At 38.6% G+C, this 11,677-nt stretch overlaps 1 protein-coding gene across 1 annotated transcript in view; it reads right to left on the bottom strand.

Annotated features, from left to right (window-relative positions):
* Window positions 1-9,084: 9,084 nt before the first annotated feature.
* LOC119420853 (beta-2 adrenergic receptor) overlaps window positions 9,085-11,677 on the bottom strand; it is a gene marked incomplete at its 5' end in the record, with an annotated part of 7,487 nt that continues 4,894 nt past the window's right edge. Inside the window, one exon of the mRNA XM_037688277.1 lies at window positions 9,085-10,297. Within this exon, the coding sequence (XP_037544205.1) occupies window positions 9,265-10,297 (1,033 nt within the window). The remainder of the gene's footprint in view (window positions 10,298-11,677) is intronic.

Raw genomic sequence — 11,677 nt, 5'->3', positions numbered from 1 at the left:
TGTCATTCGCACCTCATGTGGTACATGTGGTGGAGCGAAATTATGTACACAGGGTCCCAGTTACATCCAACAATAAAATGTATAAGAAAAACAGTAATAACATCTAAGATATGAACTAAGAAAAACATCAACTTAATATACACTAAGCACTCATAACATAAAACATTGAACATCAGCACAAACGAACATGAGTCTGTGAGCAGATGTGCACGCATGAACACATCAACATTGAAACAGATCAGCAGCAACATGAAACAGATCAGCAGCAACATGATATGGTTTTTCACAGTGATTATTCTAGTTAGAGATTCATGAGTCTAACAGCCTCAGGGTAGAAGCTGTTCCTCAGTCTAGTGGTTCTACACTTAATGCTCCTTAACCTCCTTCCTGAGGGGAGTGGGGCAAAAAGTGTGTGTGCTGGGTGGGTGGGGTCCTTCATGATGCAGGTGGCCCTCTTCCTGCATCTGGAGGTGTAGATGTCTGTGATGGTGGGGAGACTGATTCCAACAGATTTCTGTGCAGCCTTCACCACTCTCTGCAAAGCTTTTCTTTCTGCAGCTGTGCAGCCTCCATGCCACACATTGATGCTCGAGCACAGGATGCTCTCCACTGCACACCTGTAGAAGGAGGTGAGGACTGAGCTTCCCAGACCAGCTCGCCTCAGCCGTCTGAGGAAGTAGAGTCTCTGATGAGCTTTCTTGATCAGGCTGGTGGTGTTGTTGCTCCAGCTGAGGTTGTCATTCATGTGTACACCCAAGTACTTGTAGCTGGAGACCACTTCCACCGCAGATCCTCTTATGTTCAGGGGGGTGTAGGTGTTTTTGTTCCTTCTGAAGTCCACAATCATCTCCTTTGTCTTCTTCACATTGATGTGAAGGTTATTCTCTCTGCACCAGCTCTCCAGGTGTTCCACCTCCTGCCTGTAGCTGGACTCATCATTGTTTGTGATGCATCCCACCACCGCTGTATCATCTGCAAACTTTACAATGTGACAGCCTGGATGGGTAGCTGCACAATCATATGTGAGCAGAGTAAACAGGAGGGGGCTCAACACACATCCCTGAGGAGAGCCAGTGCTGAGGGTTATGGTGGAGGAGGAGAGGTTGTGGATCCTCACTAACTGTGGTCTGTTTGTTAAAAAGTCTAGTACCCAGTTGCAGATGGAGGGGCTTAGTCCTAGTGTGGATAGTTTGTCCATCAGGGTTTGGGGGATCATGGTGTTGAAGGCGGATGTGAAGTCCACAAAGAGCATACGGACGTAAGAGTTTTTCTGCTCCAGGTGGTTGAGTGCAGTGTGGACCACAGAGGAGATTGCATCCTCTGTTGATCGGTTCTCACGGTATGCGTACTGATGAGGGTCCTCGTTGATGTTGATGGTTGTTTTGATGTGAGTCATGACCAGTTTTTCGAAGCATTTAGCGACTATCGGGGTGAGGGCCACTGGCCGATAGTCATTCAGACCAGTCACTGTAGAGCTTTTTGGGACTGGGATGATGGTGGCAGTCTTCAGGCAGGTGGGAACTGTCTCCAGGGTAAGTGAGGTGTTAAAGATGTCTGCCAGCACCTCACAGAGCTGATCAGCACATTCCTTCAACACTTTTCCGGGGATGTTGTCTGGGCCAGTTGCTTTGTGCGGATTAATCCCCCGGATTAATATATATATATATATATACAATTATTACAATTATTACTATTGTTTCTTTGTTTGTTTTTATTTTTGTACAGCACTTCAGTCAGCTGTTATATTGTATTTTAAGTGCTTGGTATGGTATTTGGCTTAGACAGTTACAGTATATTAGGTTTGTACAACTTTTGAGATAAACTTCAAATAGAAATTTGACCCCCCAATTATTTTTTTATTATGTACTTCCTAAAATTCTCATCTTGTGTTGTAAAAGTATGTTTTGTGTGTGACGCTGTTGAACGAGGTGAAATGTTCAAGCTTCAGGTCTGTAGACGTGCACTACACTCATTTCTGACCTCAAACAGTCTCTTTGTTTTAATCATAAAAATAAACTTTATTTAAAAAACATAAGGGAATGCTTGTTGCCTGCCATGTTTCATGCTATGGATTTAAACTTGGATAATGAGAAAAGATACCGTTAGAGTCATTTTCAATACCACTTCAGAATAAAGTCAGTAAAAAGATTTATTAATGCTTTACTAACAAGATATTCATGAGTTTGTAAACACTTAATAAACCATTAAATAACTTTTTTTTAAAAACAGTTGTAAAATATTGTTCACCCATTGAAGCTAGCTCACTATTTTGCAAGCTAAAGTGTATTTTACATTCTTTTCTTTATAATTTAGTTTTTAAAAAACAAACATTTGCCAGTAAGTTAGACCTTCTCGCAAGCACTTTGAATATGTGTAGATGCAAAGTTGGTTTTGGCAAAAAAAAAAAAAAGCCAAATAATAACAATGAATTATTTTATGAATCTTTTATAAAGAAACACATAATTGGAAGTGGTATTTCACTTTAATTAAACCCTAAAACTATTATGTGTGATGTCACACAATGTCATCAGATCTCACATGATCTGTTAACGAGCTCAGAGTATGTTAGGAATGATTCTCAGCTAATACCAACCCAAACCTTAGTTATTTGGAACATTAAGTTATTACCATATTTTGGGGTTTGCTAAAGCTCTGGTTGTCAGCTTGTAACAAACTGGTTCCAGAAGTATTCAGATGTAAACAATTACTTTTTGAGAGCTTCATTAAAGTTCATTGATCCATAAGATTTTGTGCTAACAGACAAAGCTAATGTTTGAAGTAAAGATGCTGTAGGATAAGTGGTACTCAGAGTTTATTTTTGGGACGGCTCTCGGCTACACCCAAGTTTTTCTCAGTGTCTGTAAAGTGGATTGAGATGTTAAAGCCATTTTTGTGTTGGCTGAAGTCGATGAGCTGTAACGGCCATCTTGAATTGAGTTGACTCAGAGTTAACTTGAGAGTTTCATTGAAATCCGTTTAATATGTCCAACATTCTCAATATTACAGAAACGCACAGAGACAGACGGACTCGGGCAAAACCATTATTATAATGAAACACTGCTGTAACTGTTAGACAAGCTGAAGTTCAGACAATATGGCAGCATGCATGTGCATGTCAGATACATTAACATACCTGGAAACATGTTCAACAATACACTCACACAAAGTCTAACTACAAGTCAGCATGTTCTGCTGTGTGAGCGTGTGTGTGTGCACATGTGTGTGTATTGTGGCAGTTCATCTGATAGTATTTCCTCTCAGCAGCTGATACTTTTGCTTCTGTGACTGCCGGCACCTGTTGCTGTGGCTCATGGTTCACAGAGAACACACACTTACATACACACAGACACACACACGCCTCTACTCCAAAGCAAGCTGAGTCTTTCTGAATAACTGGGATGACTGGATAAGCACAACAACCCTCTGTCTCCAGGGCTTAGTTCAAAAAGTTAAAGGAGCGGTGTAACGTGACTCATTTCCTCAAGCTGGGTTTCCCCACACTCAGATTGTTTTTAAAACTAGAATTTTTGAACAGCTATTTATGTAGGTCTCCGGGGTCAACAACATATTTGAATGTTTTTCTTGCTCTTCTTTTCTTTTTCAACCTGTTGGGCCATGTGACAAGTCACCGTTTCCATTGAGGATATCCAGTTGGTGCCGGTGCGAAGATGAAAATATTTTCACTGCAGTCTCTGCAAAAAGCTTCAGCCCAACAAAAAAGTTTTTACTGCTTTTCTAGTGGAATGAGCTGATGTCAAATCAGCGCTTGAATGTTCTGATGACTTGACTCGATTAAAATACAAGTTATGTTTAAAAACAACCGTAGTAATAAACTAGAAAATATTTTTTTTGTGAAATTTGCTGATAAAGCTGAAAGAAAGTAGAATATTTTCAGTTCCTTCAAAATATTTTTCAATTCATAATTGTTCACATTTTTTTGAAGGAACCGAAAAATATCCAAATGTTTTTCTAACGAGAAAAAAAAAAGGTAAATACCTTTTTAAAGCATAAAAATCATAAAAACTAAAAGCATAACAGCCATCCACTGACAGAGCTGAACATTTTGATACATGAATGGCTAAAGTAGCATACAATTAGTATAAGTATGTACTAGAAAGTTCCTGGAGAAACTTTGATGGCACTGTCAGACTGCCGCCGATTAAAAGTTTTGACTTGACAGTACTATGTGTTGGGGTTCACTCTCAGCTACCACTATGCCGAATTTTGGCTGAATAGCTCTAAAAATGACCGAGTTAACATATTTTTTCCCCTTTTATCTATGGTGGCCATCTTGGATTTTTGATTTGGATTCAGTATGTGATGGGAAACATTCTCATCTATCACCACACAAAATGTTAGCTCAATATATCTAAAATTAGCTGATTTATAGTATTTTTCCTTTTTAGCTCAGGTGGCCATATTGGTATTTTGATTTGCACTAGAAATGTATGAAAACTTACTCTCAACTACAAGAGTAAATTTCAGCTCAATGTCTCAAAAAATTATTGAGTTATAGAAGCTGTTGAGTTCTATCAGGCAATTTGAATGAGAAAATAGGCTTCTTTGTTTGTAAATTACGTCGCCATGGTAACTTGAGATGCCAATAAATGTCATAGAACACATCACGGTGATGAGCCGGTTGTTTTGACATAACACTTGTGGGGGTATACGTTGCAGTTCGGGCCACATTAAAGTTGACGGAAAGTGTACAAGATATACAGTAAAGTCAAGAAACCCTAAGTCAGGTGGATAATAATAGGTGGCTGCCCCAATAAAAAAAAACGTGCGGAAAATTACTAAAGAAACAAAAATAAATTGTTTATTTTATCAGAAGTCTAGTGATAATACTAGAAATAAAAACAAGTTTTAACACAATTTTTCTGCTTCCCATCTTTCAACACAACAAAGAACACACATTTTAAACGACATGCTTTCAAACGTTGTTCTTTTACTTACAAACATGTACAACACCTTGTGAATAAATATTTACAGCTCTGAAAAGACATTCATGACTCTGACGGAGGTAGAAAATTGCTCTGAGAAGCTTCTGAAACTTTACATTTCAACAAAGCAAGCTTCACTTCCGCTCCATAAACTCCTACGCTGGACACACAAACACAATTCTATTATTTTTTATGGGACACGTTTAAAAGAAATCCTAGTTGGATCGGTCAGAATTCAAATAATATTCCAAATGTGTTCAAGTAAAACAGATAGCAACAAGACAATCACCTCTGTGGCATACATAGCATACGTTGTATGGATTCAATGGCATGTTTTAAACATTAACTTTAACACTTATTAATCACAATTATCACAAGAACATTACACATTCGTATTTTTAGACCTGTGAAGATTATATTTACAGTTGAGGACTCTTAACATTTTCTCTCTCTGCTGTTAAAAAAAATTACAAAACAAAATAAAGGAGGTTGTTGTTAAAATTGTGTGTTGAACGTATCACTCAAAGTTGTTTTTAAAACGAACAAAACAATAAAAAAATCGAGTTAATACACATTTTAATCACATTTAAGTATCTGCTCAGATCAAACACTTAAATATGTGTAAACTATTGCAGCTTCCATAAAACTAAATGTAAACTAAGTGTAACAGAAAAGTCCTCCAAACATCAGGACCAACTGCAGAACACAGATTTTTCCAGCTCTGTTTGACAGATCGCAGCGTTCGGAGAGCTAAAGCAGAGTGGACACAAAGAAAGTGCAGGTTCATGGAGGTGAAATACAGTTCCAGGGAAAGTGCCATGAAAGAAAACGAACATAGAGAAATCAATCCCTTCTGATAGTCACAAGTTTGGACCTCAGATATTTATCTCACCCCTGTTAATGCTTTTGAGGTTTTATCAGGAAGTCATTTAAAACAGGCAAACTATTCTTTATAATCTTATCATAATTCTGCCCCGAGTGAGACCCTTCAGTATCAGAACCAGGCTTTCAGACTCGGGGCGAACAAAGTTCAGTTTGTTTTCTCGGGTTTTGTTTGGATGTGTGGCTCTCGTTGCTAATGGAAAAGATATTAGCAATGCTAATATTTAACTGAAAGCCCACTAATGCTTTTTATGGTGCGTTTTTCAGAAGGTGTGTTATTCAACTTATATGGATCAGGTGTGCTCATCCACAGAAAGAATCTCCATTCATGTTTTCTAAAGCAGCTGCATAGCCAGAATTGAAAGTTGGTGGGCCACCCATTTAAATACAACTTGTAACAGGAACAGGATCAATGTTTGCTTGTATGTTGACCTCATTTTCTACAATACTGGGTCCCGAACTTTCAGTTTCTAACCCGTGAAAAAAACTGCAGCAGAAACTTGTGACAAAAACAATAAAAATGTCACAAGGTTTAATTTAAAACAAGCTATTTATTTTAAAACAGCTTGAAAAATGAAACTGAGGTCATGATTTGCACAAATTAAAGCGTTTTAAAATTCAAAAAGTTGGCTTATTTAAGTTTCTGAAAGTTACGTTGAACGGTGTGAATAGTTGTAGCCCGTCAGCAAAACTTGCTTTATTTTAGGTTAATTCATTAGTAGCCTAAAACGTTCTTTCTTTTCAAAGTTATTTATACATAAAAAGAAAGAAAAAGAAAATTGTAAGCTATTTGAGTGGTTAGGCCCTGTCAAAAAGAGGGTGGGACTAGATCATGCCATGCCCTTATATAGCAACGCCCACTCTTAACCACGCCCCCAGTTGAAAAACTACTGTATTAAAAAAAAAAAATGCCCGATTGGCTTTAAAACGCAGCAAAAAGAAGGAAAAAAGAAAAGTATAAGCTATTTGAGTGGTTAAGCCCTGTCAAAATGAGGGTGGAACTAAGTCATACCACACCCATATATGGCCACGCCCACTCATAACCACGCCCCTGGTTGAAAAATTCTACTGTATTTGTTTAAAAAAAATGCCTGATTGGCTTTAAAATGCAGCAATTTCTTTTAAACTTTAAATATTTTTTTAACTGCTGCAAACTACAGCTTTGTGTTTTTGTGCGGACATATAATTTTGAAAATGCAGTGACATTAACATTTTAGATGTTTGTCTGATCAAACTTCTTTTAAAGGTGCCTGATGATGCTAGCTGATTGTCATCTATTCTGAATAAGTTATCTGAGTAATGCTTGAAGTCAAGTTCTTTCTGATCAAAGTGCCTGATGGTAACTTAAAAAGAAAAAATTCAGATGTGAATATCATTACAACCTGTTGTGTTCTTAGTACTCTTTGGTTAAAACACCAAATAATTTGATTTTTCACTATTCCAAACTTGAAAGACTTTTTTTACATACTCTCCTACTACATGTTCATGTGATGAAACAAAACAATATACAAAGTATACTAATCAATGCATCATGAATCTATGACATTGGTGTATTGAGACAAACTTATCCAGCATCTTCGTCCCTGCTCGACAGCGGGTAGAGATTTGAACAAACAGCAAATGCAGCATTTTGTCAACTTTCCATAAAGGAATTAAAGGCCTAGCATGCCTTGAATCATATCACTCGCTGCCTTTCATGAGTTTTAAACTAAGAGCATCTTATGATGAGAAAGACAGAGTTAGTGATGTAAATGACGTTATGTGCAATGTACGAGATTTTGCGAGATATGTTAACTCTTGGAGTGTGTGTTGAAGATAATGGTCAGCGATCACCACAAGTTTTAGCTCAATAGTTGTAAAATTGAGTTACAGTAGATCTTTTTATGGGTTTGCTGTGATTGATCAGTTATGGCAACCATCTTGAACTGGGTTGATTTCAGAAGTTAATCAGTTGCAGATGTACATCCAGTTATTACTTTATGAGTTTCATTACAATCTGTCCACTGGGTGCTGAAAAAGAGTGATTTGGAAGGAAAAATATTTGTGTTACTCTTTTAAAGTATTTCGTTTTTAGCTGCCAAAACTTGTAAATGTGTATAAAGTTCAATAATTTATCCACCCCTTCTGCTGCCATTGTGTCAAAATGACCAATGAAGTTTCAGTTTTAAAGCTGAGGATGTGTGGTCATTTTGACCCAAGGGCAGCAGGAGAGCTAAAGTAGTACTATTTTTAGCTTGAAATTACTTTCCATATGCATTTAGAAATTTTTAAGATAGTTTGCTTGTTGCTGTGATTGTGATCAGTACTCGTCATTCAGACATCAGCAGGGTTCTTTGCATTTTAAAAAGATGCACAATTCTTCCAGCACTCACTTAAAGTTGAAAGATAATCCTGATTTGAACATGATGCAGTTCAAGCTGATAGCTAACACTAGCTGCCTGTGCATCCCAGTCTATCACAAAGATGTGCACATGATCCATTCTCTCAGCACAAAACATAAGGAAGTGAGCCATTTTGTCTGGAATCCAAGTGATGTGACTGTAAAGTGTCTATTTGTGCAGGTATGAAAATTATTTGCTCTGCTGGTAGGTACAAGATTGTGGCTTCAAAAGTCACAAAAGATGTTCACAAGTAAGTTGGTACCATTAGTTTGTTAAATATTGTTCTATTTCCAGTTTTTAACTTTTAGTTCATTTCAATTATGCCTTCTTTTTTTTTTACATTCTCTAAGACTTTGTTTTTCAGTTTTATTCCTCAACTGAAAATAGAATATTTTCTGGCATCAGTTCTAGTTTAGGAAACGTTATTCAACAGCGTACAGGAAAGGAATGGAACTTGAGTTCAAATGGGTTAGAGTTAGAGTTTAAACCAGTGGTTCCCAACCATGGTCCTTGCGGAATGCCATTCTGCATGTTTTAGTTGTTTTCCTGCTCCGGCGCAACTGATTCAGTGATATTATTTCCTCAAGTTTTGCCAAAGTCTGTTAATCCCTTTTCATTCAAATCAGGTGTGCCAAAGCAGGGAAACAACTAAAACATGCAGAATGGCGTTCCTCAAGGACCATGGTTTGGAGGCCACGGAACTCTTCCAAAAAAACATGTTTACTAAATCAACACTCAAGTGTCATAATTTGAATAACTTTGGTTTAAAATGTTTCATCGTTTGTTCTGTGGATGCATTTGGTTATTTCACGCTAAATATGAAACTAGTCTGGCCCTTGTATGTCTGATAAGTGAGTTACAGGCCAGATCAAGCTCCAGTGGTAATCAGAAAACACAGATTAAAAACAATAAAAACCCCACAGTAACACTGATTAAATATCATCTCTGCAGCCTCATAAATTAGCAACGACCAAGACTTTTGAGTTGATGACCTAAACAAATTAGTTGTTGATGTGCTCTCAGTTCAAGCTCTGATGTCTTTTTCATACAGTATTTGGTCAAACAATCGAAGTACGATTTTCCTTACAGTTCGTACTATCGGAGCTCTTGGTCTGCCAGCTGGAGAGCGAACCTGGAGCCACATCTAGAACTTGCTCAGAACTAGTTGTCGGCAGCGCAAGAGTTAGTGAGCTGTCGTGAACTGAGCTATCCTGAGTGTCTTTCCGTCTTGATGTTTGCTGGTTGTCCAGCCCTCTGGCACTGTCCACATCCGCATTCCCATTCTGTCTACGCAGGGACTTGGAAAAGTGATTTTTCACACTGCACCATCCACATGCTGCCCTCCTTCTCAAGGGTCCTCCCTTACCCCTTAAATGGAGTATCTCCTGGATGGCGTGTCTGAAATCAGGGCTGCGGCAGTAGATGAATGGGTTGAAGGCTGAATTGGAGTACCCGATCCAGTTGAGGAGTTGAAATACCTTTGTAATGTCACCAAGATCAACTAAAGATATGATGATGTTGAGGATGAAAAAGGGCAGCCAACAAAATGTGAAAGTACCCATGATGATCCCTAGAGTTTTCACAGCCTTTTGCTCTTTAAGACAGAACTTAAGACGCTTTGTAGCAGAATGCTTTCCTTCCCCTTTTTCTGTTCTTGTTTTACTTTCTCCATCCTTCTCTTTATCGTCTGTTTGCTGCATGTTTAAACTGTCCTCCCCTGCAGGTTCTTCCGCATCTGTTCGTGCCCTGTGTTTATTCAGTGCAGGGCTGTCGTCTGGATAAGTTCGCTGTGCGGAGTTGTGCAGATTGTATAGGTGTCTCTCCCTGCCCCTGATCTTTTCCAGCTGTTTCTGAGCCTCCTGGAATACACGACTGTAGAGGAAAATCATCACCACCAGTGGCAGGTAGAAAGACACAATTGAAGAAGACACTGCGTACTCTGGTTTGGTGTGAAATTCACAGCAGTTCTCATCGGCCAAGCACTTTAAGGCCTGTGTTTCGTTCTTCACCCACACTTCCAGAAAAATGGGCAGGAAGGAGATGAGGGAGGCCACTGTCCAAACGGCAAGCACCACTACGATTGCCCGACCCCTGCAGCATCAGGAGACAAGAAGAATACTGAGTGCAGAATCAAGACAGCTGCTGTATTATTGAATTTCTCATGTTGATTGTACAAAACTGTAAGTAGCCAGAAAAAAATTTAACCACAGGATGTTCTGTTAACATTATATAAGTATATACCATATATCACCAGAAAAGGAAGACAGGGGTATTGACTGTACCAATGAATTAACCTTTTTAGGCAGTATCTAACTGAGGAGCAAGTGTTGTCATTGTCAATGCCAATTTATTTATATTGCACATAAAAACAACAACAGCAGACAAAAGTGCTTTACAGTTAAGACAGATAAAAATAGTAAAAAATGCATCTACTGCCACTCAAAAACATAAGAAAGTTAACAGTAAATACATTACACAACAACAACAATAAAAATCAGCTCAAAATTTGTTCTCAGACTGCGTGGATCAAATGCCAAGGTATACAGATGAGTCTTAAGCAAAGATTTAAATGTCTCAACAGTCTGAGCAGTCTTTAAATTCTCGGGTAAACTGTTCCACAGTTTTGGAGCAGCAACCGCAAAAGCCCGATCACCTCTGGATTGCAGTTTGCATCTGGGGACATCTAAGGAACTGGTTGGAGGAACTGGTTGGTAGACCAGAGTGCTCTTACTGGAGTGTAGATGTTAATAAGATCACATAATGTTGGGAGTCTAGTTGGCTCCAAATTGCAGAAACACTGCAGGAAAATAGGCATAACTTTGTTGCAGTTTCTAGAATTTCTGAGCGTTAGCAACCAAGTGACCAAGTGGTGCAACATTTAATTCAGTCATTCATTCATTCAACCTTTATTTATACAGGTTAATCCCATTGAGCCTCGGGACTCATTTACAAGAGAGACCTGAGACCCTTTATAGCTAGTTTCTGAATATAACAGCCTGTATGTGTATGTGCGGCTTGTAAAACTATATTCTAGGCTGTTTTTTTGTTGTTGTTGTTATTTACCATATGGACTGCAAATGGACTGCACTTATATAATGCTTTTCTATCTTATCACTCAAAGCACTTTACAACACAATCTGTGTACTCATTTACCCCTTCACACAGCACTCTACTATTTCTATACAAAGAATAATCAGTGCTTTGTCACATTCATACACCGATGGGACACACATCGGAGGCAATGAGGGGTTCAGTGTCTTACCCAGGGACACTTTGGCATGTGACTGCTGGTGGAATCGAACCCCCAATTCTTGCATTGGATGACGACTGCTCTAACCACTCAGCCACCCCATATCATAACCACTTCATCTTGTTTTGTACCCACCTGGGCAGCCTCCCCAACATTTATGTTTTAATCTGCTGGAGCACACTGTTAAAGTAGACCTGAATTCAGATATTCCCAGATGTTGC

This window comes from Nematolebias whitei, chromosome 14, assembly GCF_014905685.2.
Source record: "Nematolebias whitei isolate Nwh7 chromosome 14, NemWhi1, whole genome shotgun sequence".
NCBI lineage: Eukaryota > Metazoa > Chordata > Actinopteri > Cyprinodontiformes > Rivulidae > Nematolebias > Nematolebias whitei.
Note: the sequence above shows the minus strand (reverse complement) of the source record. Positions and strands in the feature narration are given on the sequence as shown.